At 43.9% G+C, this 19,507-nt stretch overlaps 1 protein-coding gene across 1 annotated transcript in view; it reads right to left on the bottom strand.

Annotated features, from left to right (window-relative positions):
• The window catches only part of eci2 (enoyl-CoA delta isomerase 2), a 156,710-nt gene that overhangs the window by 37,674 nt on the left and 99,529 nt on the right, over nucleotides 1–19,507 (bottom strand). Inside the window, exon 5 of the mRNA XM_078539553.1 lies at nucleotides 957–1,026. Coding sequence (XP_078395679.1) covers nucleotides 957–1,026 — 70 coding nt within the window. The remainder of the gene's footprint in view (nucleotides 1–956; nucleotides 1,027–19,507) is intronic.

Consider the following 19,507-nt stretch of genomic DNA (forward strand, 5'->3'; position numbering starts at 1 on the left):
GCTGAGGACTGGTTCCACGGGAGCCAGTTCTCTTCTAGCATTTTGCCATCTTCATGTGCAAGAGCGTTTGCAGACAATAGATGTACTTAAGGGGAAGCTAGGTAAGTACATGAGGGAGAAGGGAACAGAGGATATTTTGATGGGAGACTCGTGTGGAGCATAAACAGCGGCATAGGCCTGTTAGGTCAAATGGCCCATTTTCTGTGCTGTACAATTCTGTGTGGATAATCAAAATGAGTTTGCTCCTGCCCTCACCTAATATCTACACATAAGAAACTTCCAGCAAAGCCACTGGCTGGAATTGAATGTTGGAAACTTTTGTTGGCCTGAGTTCCTGAGACTGGCTGCAGAACTCCTAAGGTTACCACAGCTGTGATTAACAAACTCAGCACAAAGCACATTTCAAATCTGAGAAAGAAATAATGAAAAAACTTGCACCAATATAGCAACTTTCAAGTTTCAGAACATTATAAATCTAAAAAAAATTAGTAATTGTCACACAAACAAACCTAGCAGCCAATTTATGCAAATCAAGTTACCACAAAGAGCAATGAGCTAAGTGACTAGATAATCTGTTCTGAGGGATTAATGTTGGCCAGGACACTGGAAGAACTTTCCTGTTCTTTAAATAGTATGACAGCAGGCAGGTTTAATCAGTCATCAAAAAGACAGCACCTTTTGATATGGTAAAACTCTCTCTGCACTGCACTGAAGTGTCAGCCTACGTAACGTGTTCAAATACTGGAATGGGGCTTGAATCCATTCACTTTCTCTTCACCAAGGAGTAAGTCAAATTAACCTGTATAAAGTACATTTGGTGTTTATTTATTGTTGGCAATAGTGAAGGTGTGGCTACACTCTGTGATTCAGGATGGTACCAAATCTTCAAATACATGTGACCTTAATGGTGTGGGGGAAAATATTGTAGAAGCAACTGAAATGGAAGTACTGTATACCTGTCATTACAGTCAGTGTAGAATCATCCTTTGCAGCTTGTTCAAGTGCTTTCATAATTTCCTCATACATCTGGATGAAAGAAAAATTGATATTAAATGGCACTTAGTAAATAGAAATAAATTAATGTACCAATTTATGTAAGAAATCAAACATCAAGTGTAAATCCTTCCAGGTAATATTACAATCTATTTTGATGGCTACTTAGGATAAACCAACTACTTTGTATTGATATAGTACCTTCAATGTAGTAAAACACCCCAAAGCACTTCACAGGAGTGTTACCAAAATTTGACACCAAACCACATGACGAGATATTAGGGAAGATGACTAGAAGTTGTATCAAAAAGGTAAGATTTAAGGAGTGTCTTAATGGTGGAGAGGTTTAGGGAGGGAATTCCAGAATTTAGGACCATGGGAGCTGAAAGCTTGTCTACTAATTGTGCAGTGATCCTAACTGGTCATCAGTAAAAATGCATTCTCTCGTTGAACATCAGGAGTAACCCTGCTTACCAATAGGATCATACAGCCTTCAAAATGCATGCATATAATTGCAAATTTTACAGCTTTCATGCAACTCTGACAATGTAAACAAAAAGTCATATAGGAGAATACATAATTTAGTTATGGCGGAAAAGACTCGAGGGGCTGAATGATCCACTCTCGTTCTTATTCCTTTATTTAACAATTTTTATGGTCTCTTTTATTATGTAACTACAACTGAGCCCTTTTGGAGAGAGGGTAGTGCTGTATGTTAGCACTTTCTCTTCTGAGATTCTCACACTGGAATCATACACTAATGGAACAAAGATAAATTTTGAGATCAGCAGGATCTTGCAGCACAGGTGCCCAACCTCTCACGGTTGCTTTTCTGTTTGGTAAATATTGGTATGACTGAAGCCATTGTCTTTGGTCCTCATCACAAACTATGCTCCATAGCAACTGATTCCATCCCTCTCCAAGGCTACTGTGAGGCTTAATATGACCTTGGTGCCATATTTGACTGACATGAGCTTATGTCTGTGCCATCACTAAGACCATCACTTCTGGAACATTGACAGGCTCCACTCCTGCCTTAGCTCATCTGTACTAAAACCCTCATGCATGACATTATTACCTCATGACTTGACGATTCTAATGCACTCCCGGCTGATTTCCCATGTTCTACCCTCCGTAAACTCAAAACTCTTTGTTGCATATCCTGACCTGCATTAAATCTCATTCTCACATCACCCCTGTGCTTGCTGACCCATATTGGCTCCCGGTTAATCAGCACCTCATCCTGGTTTTCAAATCCCTCCACGGCCATATTCCTCCCTATCTCCTCCAACCCCACAACATTCCTCCAACCCCACAATATTCCCACAGCAACCCTTCAATTCTGGGCTCCTGAGCAGCCCCAATTTTAAATGCTACACTAATGGAGGCCAGGTCTTCAGCTAACAAGGCCCTAGCTCTGGAATTCCCCACCTAAACCTTTCTGCCTCATTACCTCACTTTTCTCTTTTAAGACACACCTTAAAATCTACCCATTTGAACAAGCTTTTTGGCCATTTGCCCTGATATCTCTTTTGTGTGACTCAGTGTTATATTTTGTTCTTTTAACACTCCTGTAAAGTGCCTTGGGATGCTTTTTACATTAAATAAAGACTCAATATAAATACAAGTTATTTGCTCCCAAATCACCCAACAAGGCCAAGCTAACAACACAATTTCCTGCCACCAGTGAATAAGACACACCCCTAAATTGAATAAATTCAGGAAAATCTTGCAACATCCTTGGCTGAGGAAGGCGAAGTCTGGCAAGGCACTGGCCCTTAAAGAGCCAAGAAAGGGAGAGTTGTGGTCTTGGTTAAAAATGGACTAATGTTTTATATTTGCACAACAGAGACAAGAATCTTACAGAACAGATGTAGAATATTCGGCCTATCATGCCTGTCTTGGCTCTTTCGAGGGAGCTATTCAATTGGTCCCACTCCCTATAACCCTACAAATTTCCCCTTTTCAAACATATAACCAATTCCCTTTTAACTAACCTTTAAGCCAATGTATTCCAGGCTATAAAAACTCAATGCAAAATATAAGTTCACCTTACCTTCTCTTTGGGTCTTCTAGAAAAATATGTTGAATCAGTGTCCTTTAGTTACTGACCAATCTGCCTAAGCATACAGTTTTCACTATTTGTATTGTCAAATTTTGAACACATTAAATTACCCCTTAACTTTCTCTAATTCCAACTTTTCTAAGTTTCCTCAGATAATTGAAGTTCCTCATCCCTTGTAAAAAATCTCCTCTGCAACCTCCCCAAGGCCTTTACATCTTTCTTAAAGTGTATTGCCCAGAATTAGGCATACTCCTCTAGCTGAGATGCAACAAGTGATTTATATGTAATATGTGATGTATATGGTACAGGAGGTGCACCAAAGGAAGGTAGTGTGCTTTAAGGGAACAACATAGTTGAAAAAAAGTCACCACGTTTATTTGATCCAATATAAACCAGATACGCTACCAAATCAAACGGCTCAATATCTGCCATTTCTAAAATAGGTGGACAAAGCCACTGTCAAACGAATCATCAGTTATTTTATGAAACAAAATTACGTTTTAGAATATTACTTAGGTGCATCTCCAATGTTCAGCATCATGGATCACTTCTGCATGTAAGCCTTCCTTCCTTATGAGCCAAAGGAAGACCGGTGGTGAGCTGCCTTCTATCACGCTACAGTCCATGCGGTGTAGGTACACCCACAGTGCTGTTAGGTAGGGAGTTCCAGGACTTTGACCCAGCGACAGTGAAGGAATAGTGATATATTTCCAAGTCAGGATGGTGAGTGACTTGGAGGGGAGCTTCCAGGTAGTGGTGTTCCCATGTGAGTGCTGCCTTGTCCTTCTAGATGGTAGTGGTTGTGGGTTCGGAAGGTGCTGTCTAAGGAGCCTTGATGAGTTTCTGCAGTGCATCTTGTGCACACTGCTGCCACTGTGCGTCGGTGGTAGAGGGAGCGAATGTTTGTGGATGGGGTGCTAATCAAGCAGTCTGCTTTTCCCTGGATGGTGTCAAGCTTCTTGAGTGTTTTTGGAACTGCACTCATCCAGGGAAGTGGAGAGTATTCCATCATGCTCCGGACTTGTGCCTTGTAGATAGTGGACAGGCTTTGGGGAGTCAGGAGGGGTGTTACTTGCTGCAGGATTCCTAACCTCTGACCTGCTCTTGTAGCCATAGTATTTATATGGCTTGTCCAGTTCAGTTTCTGGTCAATGGTATCCCCCAGTATGTTGATAGTGGGGGATTCAGCAATGGTAATGCCATTGAATGTCAAACGGCAATGGTTAGATTCTCTCTTGTTGGAGATGGTGTGTGGCACAAATGTTACTTGTCACTTGTCAGCTCAAGCCTGGATAATGTCCAGGTCTTGCTACATTTGGACATGGACTGCTTCAGTATCTGAGGAGTCACGAACTGTGAACATTTGTGCAATCATCACCTAATGACAGGAGGAAGGTCATTGATGAAGCAGTTGAAGATGGTTGGGCCTAGGACATTACCCTGAAGAATTCCTGCAGTGATTTCCTGGAACTGAGATGGTTGACCTCCAACAACCACAACTATCTTCCTTTGTGCTAGGCATGACTCCGACCACCGGAGAGTGTTCCCCCCGATTCCCATTGACTCAAGTTTTACTAGGGCTCCTTGATGCCATACTCGGTCTAATGCTGCCTTGATTGTCAAGGGTAGTCATTCTCACCTCACTTCTGGAGTTCAACATTTTGTTGATGCTTGAACCAAGGATGTAATGAGGTCAGGAGCTGAGTGGCCCTGACGGAAGCCAAACTGAGCATCAGTGAGCAGGTTATTGCTAAGCAAGTGGCCCATTGACAGCACTGTTGATGACCCCTTCCATCACTTTATTAATGATCAAGAGTAGACTGAAGGGGTGGTATTTGGCCGGGTTGGATTCGTCCTGCTTTTTGTGGACAGGACATACCTGGGCAATTGTCCACATTGCCAGGTGGATGCCAGTGTTGTAGTGGTACTGGAGCAGCTTGGCTATGGGCGTGGCAAGTTCTGGAGCACAAGTCTTCAGTACTATTGCCCGGAGTATTGACAGGGTCCATAGCCTTTGCAGTATCCAGTGCTCTCAGCCATTTCTTGATGTTGTGTGGAGTGAAATGAATTGGCTAAAGACTGGCATCTGTGATGCTGGGGACCTCCAGAGCAGGCCGAGATGGATCATCCACTTGGCACTTCTGGCTGAAGATCGTAGCAAATGCTTTTGCCTTATCTTTTGCACTGATGTGCTGGGCTCCTCCATCATTGAGGATGGGGATATTTGTGGAGCCTCCTCCTCCAGTGAGTTATTTAATTGTCCAACACCATTCGCGACTGGATGTGGCAGGACTGCAGAGCTTAGATCTGATCCGTTGGTTGTGCAATCGCTTAGCTCTGTCTACCACTTGCTGCTTATGCTGTTTGGCATGCAAGTTGTCCTGTGTTGCAGCTTCACCAGGTTGATACCTTAGTTTTAGGTATGCCTGGAGCTGCTCCTGGCATGCCCTCCTGCACTCTTCATTGAACCAGGGTTGATCCGCTGGCTTGGTGGTAATGGTATAATGGGGGTATGCCGTGCCATGAGGTTACAGATTTTGGTTATGTACAACTCTGTTGCTGCTGATGGCCCAGAGCGCCTCACGGTTGCCCAGTCTTGAGTTGCTAGGTCTGTTCAAAATCTATTCCATTTAGCATGGTGGTAGTGCCACACGATGGAGGGTATCTTCAATGTGAAGACAGGACTTTGTCTCCAAAAGGACTGTACGGTGGTCTCGCCTACCGATACTGTCATGGACAGATGCATCTGCGGCAGGCAGGTTGGTGAGGATGAGGTTAAATATGTTTTTCCATCTTCTCGGCTAGTTTGGTCTGTAGTGATGCTGCTGAGTCACTTTTGGTGATGGACATTGAAGTCCCTCACCCAGAGGCCATTCTGTGCCCTAGCCACCCTCAGTGCTTCCTCCAAATGACGTTCAACATGCAGGAGTACTGATTCTTCAGCTGAGGGGTGGCATGCGGTATTCAGCAGGAGGTTTCCTTGCCCTTGTTTGACCTGCTGGTCAAACTTCATGGGGGTCTGGTGTCGATGCTGAGGACTCCCAGGGCAATTCCCTCCCTTCTGTAGAATCACGAATCTTTACAATGCAGAAGGGGGCCATTCGGCCCATTGAGTCCACACTGGCTCTCTGAAAGAGCATTCTATCCAGTCCCACAACTCTGCCTTGTCCCCATAACCTTGCACATTCTTTCTTTTCAGATAGCAGCCCAATTCCCTTTTGAATACCTCAATTGATCCTGCCTCTGCCTTCCTCTCAGGAAGTTCGTTCCAGACTCCAGCCACACACTGGGTGAAAATTTTTTTCCTCACATCACTTTTGCACTTCTCGGGGAAATCTGTGTGTTTTTTGTCCAAGGTGAGTTGTATGGGGAGCCGGTTAGCTCATTTGGCTAGACAGCTAGCTTATGGATCAGATTAATGCCAACAGCACAGGGCTCAATCCCCATTTGGCTGAGGTGGATTCTGGGCCTCCTTTCACCCTACCCATGGTAAAAAATCAAAGTGCTTTGCCACGGTTCAGCGAATAATCACCAAGGACCTGCCTTTGAGCAGAAAGCTCGAGAAGATGAGTTGTTTTTCTGGGAACCAAAATATTTGGTAAACCTATTATAGCAAGCAAGTGGCTCTGAAAAAGAATCAAACTGGTGAGATGTTGAGTTCATCACTATGCCGCCACCTCTGGTGGGTCTGTCCTGCCAGTTGGACAGGACATACCCAGACAATATCTGTAAGGTATGATTCTGAGAGTATGACTATGTCAGGCTGTTGCTTGACTAGTTTGTGAGACAGCTCTCCCAATTATGGCACTTGTCCCCAGATGTTAGTAAAGAGGACTTTGCAGGGTCGACAGGGCTGCTGAACCAATGTAAGTCAATGAGCATGAAAGTGATGGGTGAATGGGACTTGGTGTGAGTTAGCATACAGGCAGTGGAGCTTTGGATGAACTCAACTTTATGCAGAGTGAAGGATGGGAGACCAGTATTGGATTTTGTGCAGTCACGCATAACTAGATAAGGATGTAAAAATTAGCAATTCCAAAGGCTATGCTTTAATTTAACATGACCAAATCTGAAAAAAAAGTTACACTTAAACTGGAACTAAATTCTCTGAACCTGGTGGAATCAAGCTTGGACATCAGTTCTGGATTCCAACTTGAAGGAAAGTAAGCACTGAACCACAATTCCTACTTCCTGTGTTAAGAAAATTGTCTTCAGGTGGCATTAAAAATGGGTCAAAATCATTCTAGCCCTACCCATATATCTTTAGTTTGTACTAATCATTAAAGTCCCATCACACACCTATTTCACTGAAGAACCAGACACTCATTATTCTCCTATACTTTTTTGCTCTAATAGTAAGCCCAGGAACTCAACATTTTAGAGAACAGAAATACAAATTATCACAATGCCAGTGACATATTAAAAGTATTTACAACACAGACAGACCATTTGGCTCAAGAGATCCATGTCAGTGTTTATGCTACACAAAAGCCTCCTCCAAACTCTCTTCATCTAAGCCCATAAACATATATTGTATCTTTCTGTTCTCCATGTGCTTATCTAGCGTTGTCTTGAATGAAACATGATTAATCTCACTCCCCAACACTGTCCAAACAGCGTTTGGTTGGCTCTTGGGATACAAACCCATCTACTCAAATGTATGTATCCCTTGCCCTTGACCCTCACACTAAAGATATCTACCCTTTCACATGACCTGCAATGGAGTTTGAATACTTAGAAATAGCTGTAATTTCCAAATACTCAATCTTACACTAAAGGAAATGTTCCCTCCTCACCACTCTCTCTCCCAAGCAAATAGTTCAGTATGAACAGGTGGAATAATTTGTCTTTTTCACTGATAGGGCAGCAAAGCACAATGAAGGTAAATATACTTTTCACCTTCACTATACGATCACCACGTGCGTTCCAACACAGTAATTCAGGGATCTTAATATGTCGGTTTCCAAATTCCCCATGGCAACTCAGAGGTCCTGAATACAGCCCAAGTGGCTGCAACTTTCCAAAACTGAGGGATAATTCAGTCTTCCAAAATTTCATGGGACAACACAGCTTGACAGAATCATTATCGGAACATTGCAGGAATGCTTCTCCCAAGCTCCCAACAGCTGCCGATTGAATGCAGAAAACCCCATAGTACCACAATATCCCAACCTAAATGGGAGGTTTGAGGAGAAGTTAAGGCAGCAACTTCACATGGTACAGGCCATTCTTTTGAGAGCTGGCCAGCAAATTCCAGAATCTTTAACATGCCCTTCAACTCCAACCTCCCCAGTACTTCACTGCATTCCAAACAAAGAAAACAGGCTCCCAGGACAATGCCTCTGCAGGTTGAAACCTCACAGGTATGCTGAACTGTCTCAAAGTCATGAGATTCCCATATCTAGGATATTTGTTATCAGCCCTGCATTTCTGATGAATAGTGGGAGAGCGCAGCATAGGTAGGCAGAAAATTTACCTCCAATGTGTACAAAATAAGAGCCATTAATCTGGGCCCTTTTGATAAACTACATAAAATGGATTTGCAGGCAACCCTTCTACTTTCATTCTAGTTATACAGATGAACGCTGTGTTAAATTGAATTTGATCTAATTCATTTATCACTGGGCACTTCTTTAAACAAAATAAAACATCAGAAAGAATTAGTTTATTTTCTATTAACGTGATTACATTGTACGTTCAACAAATTATCAGGTAAGCTCAGTTCTCTGGTCAATATATGATATTACTTAAAATCTTAGTCCATTGATTAAATGGGTTTTCAAAGATGATCACATGCTTCTCCCTCTGTAAGTGTATGTTAAGAAACAGTATTGCAAAGATTAGATGCTACCCATTTATTTTGCTTATCTAGCAGAAACACAGACATAAGGGGATTATTCCTGTCCATCTTTCCAGCAAGCAACTTTAGAAATCTGTTTTTCATGTTACTATTTGCACACAGTGAAAATATAGAGTCTGGTGGAATTTATATTGTTTAAGATGTACACCCAGGTGGTAAATTCACCTCAAATGAATATCTGCAAAGTTTAAAAAAAGGGTCTAGATTTCATACTCCCTGCAAGTGGGTTTGAAGGTAGAGGGGTTGGCACATAAAATCAAGCAGGTGGCCTGCCCGCAGCCTATCTGCCCACTCCTGACTTGTCTGCAATTTTCTAGGAGTGCATGAGGTGTCGGATGGCCGGCCCACCCTTGGCCCTTAAGTGGCCCTTATTTTACCTGCAGTAGGACCCACGACAAGCGGGAAGACAAGATTTTTAGTTGCTGGGCTGGTGTCAGATAGGAGGGGGACACTTCTCCTGGGCAAACCGGAGGCACCCCCTCCAGTTCTTTTTCCCCTCCCCCAGCCTCTTGAACCCAGCCCCCCAATCGACCGCCTCACCCCCGTTCACTTCTCTTGCTGCGATACCCAACTGCAGACTTGCCTGTCAGCCCGGGCTCCTCAGCATTGGGGACCGGTGGCACTGCTGGGACTTCAGAGCTGCTGGCCATCCAATTGGCTGGCAGCTCTCTAAGGCGGGACTTCCTCCTGAGAAACTGGTGGAATTCTCACCTTAAAGTAATTAACATTAAATTGGTGTGGGACAGCCAAGGGATCATTGGCGGGCTTCCCCCTGCAATTTTTTAGCGAGGGGCGTGGTTGGAGACCCATAAAACGAAGCCCAGTTTCCAGTTTGTGCCTGTCCAAAGTATGCAGGAATGATTTGTCCCTTAAAAACATGTCTATTAGTATAAGTGTCATTCATAGGAGGGCAAAAATGCTATTATTTGATCAATAATAATTGGTGGCTTTATCTCTTCAGTAATATTTGAAAGTCAATATGCAACACATGGGAAATCTATCAATGAGGAATCAATTTTTTAAAAAACTACTGATGGACAAGAACTGCTATGAAATTCCTCAAAGTACTTTTCAGTGGTTTGAGTCGGCATCTTGATTTGTTCGTAATCCTGGGCTTAAAAATAAAATTCCTGAAATGAATGCACAAAAATCTTTCAAAAGCTGCCACAAAACCTACCTCTTTGAACGTAGCTTCCGCTGTTTCCTAATTATTCTTTTTGCTTGTTTTAAAGTTCCTCGAGACACAATGCTATATAAATTCAAATTATTTCAACACTTGAAAGTGGCATTCTGATTAGCTCTAATAATTATTCGTTATGCTGATTCTATCAAATTTCAACAAGTGAAAAGCCTACCTACCTATTGAACCAATAAACAGGTGGGAAATACTACCAGTCACAAAACAACAAATATAAAACCAACCAAATCAGCAAATGCAACACAATCATACGGCTGGATTTTATGCTCCCCCACCGGTGGGTCTGAAGGCGGTGAGGCTCCTTAAATCCAGCAAGTGGCCTTCCCACTGCCTACCCACTCGCCCCTGACCTGTCTAAAATTTTACAGCGGGCGAGTAGGCGTTGGGCAGTCCACCTGCCCGTGGGCCTATTGAGGGCCTAAGGGATTCATCCTCCCACTGGTATTTATCCATGACGAGGGGAGGAAAATGCCATGCGGGAGGCTCGGGAGCTTTAGCTATGTGGGCTGGTGTCAGGCAGGGTGGTGGTGGGAACCTCCTTTGTGGGCCACATGGGCCTATTAGAGACCCCCTCCCAAAGATCATCCCCCTTTTCTTAACCCTCGCCTGGGCTCTTGAACCTGGCCCTGCACCTGCCTCCCCCAATGATTTCAAATCATTTGCTGAGTTAAAAAAAAGCTGATGCTCATTTTCCCCTTGGTTTCTCTTGCCAATTATCTTAAACCTCTGTCCGCTTGTTACTCCTGCTAATAGAAACACTTTCTCCTTATCTACTTGATCAAAACCCCTCAATTTTGAACACCCTGTTTAAATCTCACCGTAACCTTCTTTCTTCTGGGAAAAAAATCCCAGTTTCTCAGATAACTGAATTCTGATAAATCTTCTCTGTACCCTCCTCAAGGCCTTGACATTCTTTCTAAAGTATGGTGCCCCTAAATGGGCACAATACTTTAAGGGAACTGTAGCATAGTGATAATATTACTGGACTAGTAATCCAGAGGCCCATCCAAATGCTCCAGTAACACAGGTTCAAATTTAATTAACACAGGGAATAAAAAGCTAGGCCGTGATTTTCCGGTCCCAAGTTAATGGACGTTTTGCTGGGTTGCCAAGTTTCCCGTCCTGCCCACGCTGGGTCCCACCACAGGCGGGACTGGAAAATCCTGGCCCTAGTCTCAGTAATGATAACCATGAAACTACCCTTCTGGTTCACTAATGTCCTTTAGGGGAAAAAAAATTCCATCCTTAACTGGTCTGGCCTACATGTGACTCCAGACCCAGAGCACTGTGGGTGACTCTGAAACCCACCTCAATGAGGTGTGCATGAGAGCATGTTAGCACTAACACCAGGCATACCTAAAAATGAGATGTCAATCTGTTGAAGCTACAACACAGGACTACAAGTATGCTAAACAACAGAAACAGCATGCAATAGGCAGAGCAAAGTGATCCTACAACAAATGGATGAGCTTTGCAGTCTTGCTGAATCCAGTCGTGAACAGTGGTGGATAATTAAGCAACTAACTGGAGAAGGGGGATCCATCCCACCCTCAATGGCGGGAGAACCCAGAATGCCAGTGCAAAAGACAAGATTGAATCATTTGCAACCATCTTTAGCCAGAAGTACCAAGTGGATGATCCACCTTGGTCTTCTCTCGAGGCTCCTGGCATCAGAGATGCCAAACTTCAGCCAAATCAATTCACTTTACATAATATCAAGGAATGGCAGGAGGTCTGGATACAGCAAAGGTTATGGGCCCTGACAATATCCTGGCTGTAGTACTAAGATCTTGTGCTCCAGAACTAGCTGCACACCTAGCCAAGTTATTCCAGTCCAGCTACAACACTGGCATCTTCCCGACAACATAGAAAATTGTCCAGGTCTGTCCTGTCCACAAAAATACAGGAAAAATCGAATCAGGCCAATTATCACCCATCAGTCTACTTTCAATCATCAGCAAAGTGATGTAATTGAACCGCTATCAAGTGGTGCTTATTCAGCAATATCCTACTGCTAACCGATGCTCAGACTGATCTTCGCCTGAGACATTCGGCTCCTGAACACATTACAACCTTGTCCAAATATGGGCACAGCAGCTGAACTCCAGAGGTGAGGTGAGGGTGACAGCCCTCGACAACAAGACAGCATTTGACAGAGTGTGGCATAAGAACGTAACAGATGAAGGAGACCAAACAGCCCCTGGAGCCTGCTCTGCCATTCAATACAATCATGGCTGATACTATGCCTCATCTCTGCTTTCCTGCCAGCTCCCCATATCCCTTGATTCCCTGAGAGACCAAAGGTCTGCCCATCTCAGCCTTAAATATACTCAACGGTGGAGCATCAACAACCCTATGGGGTAGGAAATTCCATAAATTCACAATTTTTGATCAAATAAGTTTCTCCTTATCTCAGTTCTAAATGACCCCTTATACTAAGGCTGTCCTCTCCATGTTCTAAATTCTTCAGCCATGGAAATCAGCCTCAGTGTCAAACCTCTTCTGAATCTTGTATGTTTCAACGAGATCACCTCTTGTTCTTCTAAACTCCAGATAGTATAGGTTCAATTTACTCATCTCTCAGCATAGGACAAGCTTCTGTTCTCAGGACAAGCTTCCCATCTCAGGAACCTATCTAGTGAACCTTCACTGTACTGCCTCCAAAGCATGTATATCCTTCCTTAAATGTGGACACCAAAACTGCACACAATAGTCCAGGTGTGATCTCAAACCTCTGTACAATTGTAGCAAGAATTCTTTATTCCTGTACTCCAAGTACCGCAAGTAATAAAGGCCAACATGCCAACTGCCTTCCTAATTGCTTGCTGTACCTGCATGTTAATTTTCTGTGTTCCTTGTATGAGTACATCCAAGTCTCTATGAGCGTCAACATTTACAAGTTTCACGCCTTTGAAAAAAGTATTTTGCTTTTTTATTCTTAAGACTAAAGTGAATAACCTCACATTTCATCAGACTATACTCATCTGTCAACCTTATTTCCCATTCAATTAATCTGTCTATGGTCTCTCTGCAACCTCTTTGTCTTCTTACAGTTTATATTGGATCAGTAAGGGGCATGCAAGGACACAAGAGATTACACCTGAGTGAGATGGAGACCAAGTGAGTAATGAATTAGGTTCACATGGGAATTCGGTGCACAGGGGAAAGTTGTAGGATACAAAGGAATTATTTTAAGCAAATCAATAAGGTAATTAAATTAAGTTAACTAAATAACATAAGTAACAATGACAGGACAGGTGTTACGTTGCAGCTGCGGAATGTGGGTGCTTTTAGACTCCAAGGTGAACCATGACAAATACATCTGCAGAAAGTGTAAGCAGCTAGAGGAATTCTGGATCAGGATTATTGATCTGGAAGCCGAACTGCAGACACTGCGTAACATATGGGAGGGGGAGAAATGCCTAGAAACTCTGTTCCAGAAGACGGTCACACCTCTTAGAATAGGGCCATCTGTTTTGGTCAGTGTTGAGGGACAGGAGAATGTGACCATCAATGAGGCAGGTAAAGGGACCAAGCAGAAAGTAGTGGAGGAGCCTTAGACTTTGCAGTTGTCAAACAGGTTTAAGGTGCTCACAACCTGTGTGGACAAAAGTGAGGTCTGCAAGGTGGATGAACAGGCTGGTTGTACCATCAAGGTACAGGAAGCCGTTCAAGCCGGGGGAGCAAAGAGGAATGTAATGGTAGGAGGGAGCAATATAGTGAGAAGGATTGGCATTGTTCTCTGCAGCAAAGAGCAAGAGTCCAGAAGGCGGTATTGCCTGCCTGGTGCCAGGGCTTGAGAATCTGCTCAGGGCTGGAAAGGAACTTGCTTGGTGGGGGGTGTGGGAAGGATCCAGCTGTTGTGGTCCATGTAGGTACCAGCAACATAGGCAGGACAAGGAAAGAGGTTCTGCATAGTCAGTATGAGGAGCCAGGTCCAAATTAAGAAGTAGTACTTCAAAGGTAATAATCTCTGGATTATTACCTGTGCCATGTGCAATTTGGCACAGGGCAAATAAGATTAGAGAGATGAATGCTTGGCTCAAAGACTGGTTGGGGAGAAGTGGGTTCCGGTTTGTGGGGCACTGGCATCAGTACTGGGGAAAGTGGGGGCTGTACTGTTGGGACGGTCAACACCTGAACTGTGCAGGGACCAGTGTTCTAGCGAACTGCATAATTAGGGAAGTGGAGAGAACTTTAAAATAAACAATGCGGGGGGAGGGATCAAGTTTCGGCAGAGGTAGCAAATCAAGGGGTAGAGTCAAGGCAGGAGAACAAAATAGTAATATGGAAAATTGGAGTCAGAGAATGGTAGGAAGGCATAGAGAGAAAAAAACCTAAGAATACACCAAAACTCAAGACAAGATGTTACAAAGATAACAAAAAGACAAAACTAAAGACTCTGTAGCTGAATGCACGTAGCATTTGTAACAAAGTAAATGAATTGATAGTGCACATTGAAGTAAATAAATATGATCTGATAGCCATTATGGAGTTGAGGCTGCAGGGTGACAAGGATTGGGTCTTAAATATTAAGTATATGACCTTCAAGAAGAATAGGAATCTAGGTAAAGGTGGAGGAATAGCAGTGTTAATCAAGGATGGCATTGGTGCAATAGTTAGAGGAGATCAAGTGGTGCAATAGTCAGCTAATCAGGATGTAGAATTGGCTTGGGTGGACATGAGGAATAGTAGGGGAAAGTAGTCACTAGTGGGAGTGGTCTACAGGGCCCCTAACAGTAACCACAACATAGGACAAAGTATACAAAAAGAAATATTGGGTGCTTGTGTTAAAGGAACGGCATTCATCATGGGTGATTTTAATCTACATATAAACTGGAAAAATCAGACTGGTAGTAGAAGCCTGGATGAGGAGGTCATGGAATGTTTTGAGAGTGTTTCTTAGAGCAGCATGTTCTGAAACCAAACAGAGAGCAGTTATATTAGACTTGGTATTGTGTAATGTGACAGGATTAATTAATGACCTCAGAGCGAAGGTACCCCTAGGGAGCAGCGACCACAATGGCCGCAATTTTCCAGCCCTGTCGTGGTGGGAACCACAGTGGGAGATTCGGTGGCCCAACCAAAAGTCCACTGACTTTCGGCGGGACAGGACAATCCCGGCGGTAAGCGGGTACGAAAAATCCCGCCATAATGATTGAATTTTACATCCAGTTTGAAAGGGAGAAGAGTGCGCCCAAGATTAGTTTTTTAAACTGAAATAAGGGCAACTATGTGGACATGAAAGCTGAGCTAGCCGAAATGAATGGGGATACTAGGCTAGAGGATAGATCAATAGAGAAGCAATGGCAGACATTTATGGGGATATTTCAAAATACTCAGAATAAGTATACTCCTACTATAAAAAAAATTCTAAGGAGAGGAATGACCATCCATGCTTAACTAAAGAAGTTAAGGAAAGCATCAAACTTAAGGAAAAAGCAAGTAACTACGCAAAGATGAATGGCAAGTCAGATGATTGGTCAGAATATAAAGAATGGCAGAGAATGACTAAAAGGTTAATTAGAAGAAAGGAATTAGAGTATGAGAGGAAGCTAGCTAGAAATGTAAAAACAGATAGCAAGCGATTCTACAGGTATTTCAAAAAGAGTAAATAAAGTGAGTATCATTCATCTAGAGAGTGAGAATGGGGAGTTAATAGATAATAAGGAAATGGCGGATGAAATGAACAAATATTTTGCTTGTTTTCACTATTGAGTTTATAAAAAATATTCCAGTAATAGCTGTAAATCAGGAGTTGTAAGGGAGTGGGGAACTTGATGATATTACAGTCACTAGGGAAGCAGTGCAGCAAACTGATGGAGCTGCAGGCTGAGAAGTCTTCAGGTCCTCATGGACTTCATCCTAGGGTCTTAAAAGAGGTGGCTAATGAGGTAGTAGATGCTTTGGTGTTAATTTTCCAAAATTCGCTAGATTCTGGAAAGGTTCTATCAGACTGGAAAGTAGCAAATATAACCCCTCTATTCAAGAAGGGAGGGAGGCAGAAAACAGGAAACTATAGGCCAGTTAGCATGATGCCTGTCATGGAGAAGGTGTTAGAATCGATCATTAAGGAGGTTATAGCTGGACACTTAGAAAAACTCAAGGCAATTGGGAAGAGTCAGCATGGTTTTGTGAAAGGGAAATCATGACCTCCCTGTCGCTTGCCATTTCAACACACCACCCTGCTCTCAAGCCCACATGTCCGTCCTTGGCCTGCTGTAATGTTCCAGTGAAGCTCAACGCAAACGAGAGGAACAGCACCTCATCTTCCGACAAGGCACTCTACAGCCTTCCGGACTTAACATTGAGTTCAACAACTTCAGATCGTGAGCTCTCTCCTCCATCCCCACCCCCTTTCTGATCCCCCCTTTTTCCAATAATTTATATTTTTTAAATATATTTTTCTTTTCCCACCTATTTTTAAATCTATCGTTTTATCTCCTCCTTTTGGCACATTTCAATCCCTTCCCCCCACCCCATCCCCACTAGGGCCATCTGCCACTTGTTTGTCCTGCTTTCTACCCTTAATGTCACCATTAGCACATTCCTTAGATAATATCACCACCGTCAACACCCCTTTGTCCTTTTGTCTACGACATCTTTGGCAATCTCTTCTTTGCCTCCACCTATCACTGGCCCTCTATCCAGCTCCACCTATCCCATCCCCCTCTACCAGCTTATATTTCACCACATTTCTATAATTCTTTAGTTCAGATGAAGAGTCATATGGACTCGAAATGTTAACTGCGTTCCTCTCCGCAGATGCTGTCAGACCTGCTGAGTTTTTCCAGCTATTTTTGTTTTTGTTTCAGATTTCCAGCATCCGCAGTATTTTGCTTTTATCACGTTTAACCAACTTATTGGAGTTCTTTGAAGAAGTAACATGCACTTTGGATAAAGGGGAGCCTGTAGACGTCCTGTACTTAGATTTCCAGAAGGCATTTGAGAAGTTATTGCGGAAATAAAAGCTCATAGTGTAGCATGGATAGAAGATTGACTGGCTGGCAGAAAACAGAGTATGCATAATGGGTCTTTTTCTGATTGGCAGGATGTGACAAGTAGAGTCCTGCAGGGGTCTGTGTTGGGTCCTCAACTTTTTACAATTTATATCAGTGACTTAGATGAGGGGAGTGAAGGCATGGTAGCAAAATTTGCAGATGACACAAAGATAGGTAGGAAAGTATGTTGTGAAGAGGACATAAGAAGGTTGCAGACGGATATAGATAGGTTGAGAGTGGGCAAAAATATGGCAGATGGAGTATAAAGTAGGAAAATGTGCAGTTGTTCACTTTGGCAGGAAGAATAAAAAAAGCAGAATATTACTTAAAAGGGGAACGGCTGCAGAATTCTGCGGTGCAGAGGGATCTAGGTGTTCGATTGCATGAGTCACAAAAAGTTAGTATGCAGGTACAGCGAGTAAATGAGAAGGCTAATGGAATGCCATCCTTTATTACAAGAGGAATTGAGCATAAAAATAAGGATGTTATGCTTCAGTTATACAAGGCATTGGTGAGACCACATCTTGAATATCGTATGCAGTTCTGGTCTACATATTTAAGAAATGATGTGAATGCATTAGAGGTGGTTCAGAGGAGGTTTACTAGAATGATACCTGGAACGAGCTGGTTGTCTTATGAGGAAAGGTTGAACAGACTGGGCTTGTTTCCACTGGAGTTTAGAAGAGTGAGGGGTGACTTGATTGAAGTATAAAAGATCCTGAATGGTATTGACAAGGTGGACGTGGAAAGGACATTTCCTCTTGTGGGTGAGTCCAGAACTAGAGGGCACTGTTTTAAAATTAGGAGTTGCGGCCGATGGGAGTGCACAAGCATGTGTGGGGGTGTGGTGGAGGGAAGCGGCGACGCATTAGGGAAATCTTGTATAAAGTGACCATTCCTCCGCAGCTGAGGCAGTTCAGGTGCAGCCACATTGAGATGCTTGGAGTCAAGCCTCTAGCTTATCTGCCCACTCAAGCAATGCAGAGGTCTGAAAGTGCCACCAAATGCTCCAGAGCTTTTCACCTCTCAGGCAAAGGCTGCAAACTAATAATCGTTTTCGTGGACTGCAGAACAATTGGATGGCTGGGCAGGTTTTATAATCTCTTTGCGCAAGCTGGCCATGGATCAGTCACTGGTGGAGGCGCTCACAGCCCCTTGTATTGTCATCATTCAGGCTCCCTCATGGATCAAGCTAACAGCCATGCAGTGCGGGTTAAGAGAAAGCCTGTGCTTGAGCTGAGAGCACAGCATGCTGCCTAGAGGGCAAAGCTGCAGCCAATCAGTCAAGTGAAGTGGGACAGAGATGGATAGGCTTTCGGGCAGTCATGTAATGCATTAAAATCTGGCCATCCAAGTGGTTGCCAGCCTTCTCTGAGATGCGTTAAGGGGCCTTCAAACCTAACCAAGAGAGGTCCTTAGTACACCCAAGCTAACCCACATGGCTCTCTCTTTCATCTTGCAGGAGGAGTACATCAGGAGCATAGAACCTGGTGACCTAGCTGGATTAGAGGGACTGAAGAAGGAGAAGAGAGCGACAGAGGCGCCTGGCTGGACAGAGGGAGGAGCAGCATCCTCAGGAAGTGGGGGCGGCTGGGGCTCCCGTGCACGCCACTGAAGAGCCACAGCGAGCTGTCACTGATTGGCACCTCGCGAGACCCAGGGTCTATAGATGGCGCTTGCCATTGCTGCAAATGACCGAGAACCAGTGTCGCTGAAGACTGTGCATGTCCAGGGCACTGGTTGGACACATCTGCCACCTGTGGGATTTGGCGCCATGTGGACATGGAAGACATCTACTGTCAGTGATCGTGAAAGTGACTGCAGCGCTCAATTTTTATGCCAGTGGCTCCTTTTAGGGCTCTACAGGTGACCTCTGTGGGATATCACAAGCCTCCACGCACATATGCATCCATGAGGTCACGGATGCCATCTTCATGAAGGCACACAACTTTGTGCATTTTTCCCAGGATCTGGAAAAGTCAGGAAGCAAAAGCGTTGGGATTTGCCCAGATCTCAGATTTCCCACAGGTGCAGGGTGCAATTGACTGCACTCAAGTGGCGCTCAGATCTCCACGGCAACAAACGGTCAACTACTTCAACCGCAAGGACTTCCACTCATGGGTGTGCAACCACCACAAGTGCATTCTGCAGGTCTGCACACAGTTCCCAGGGAGTGTCCATGACTCCTACATTCTCAGTAGGTCTCAGATCACTGATGTCTTCCAGGGTCCACAGAGGCTGGCTCCTCGGGGACAAGGGCTACCCACAGAGTATGTGGCTGATGACACCCATGCGGCGGCCTCAGAGTGCAGCAGAGAAAAGGTACAATGAGGCTCATGCTGCAACTCATACCTTGGTGGAGCAAAGCATTGGAATGTTGAAAATGAGGC

Source organism: Cetorhinus maximus, chromosome 3 (assembly GCF_964194155.1).
Source record: "Cetorhinus maximus chromosome 3, sCetMax3.hap1.1, whole genome shotgun sequence".
NCBI lineage: Eukaryota > Metazoa > Chordata > Chondrichthyes > Lamniformes > Cetorhinidae > Cetorhinus > Cetorhinus maximus.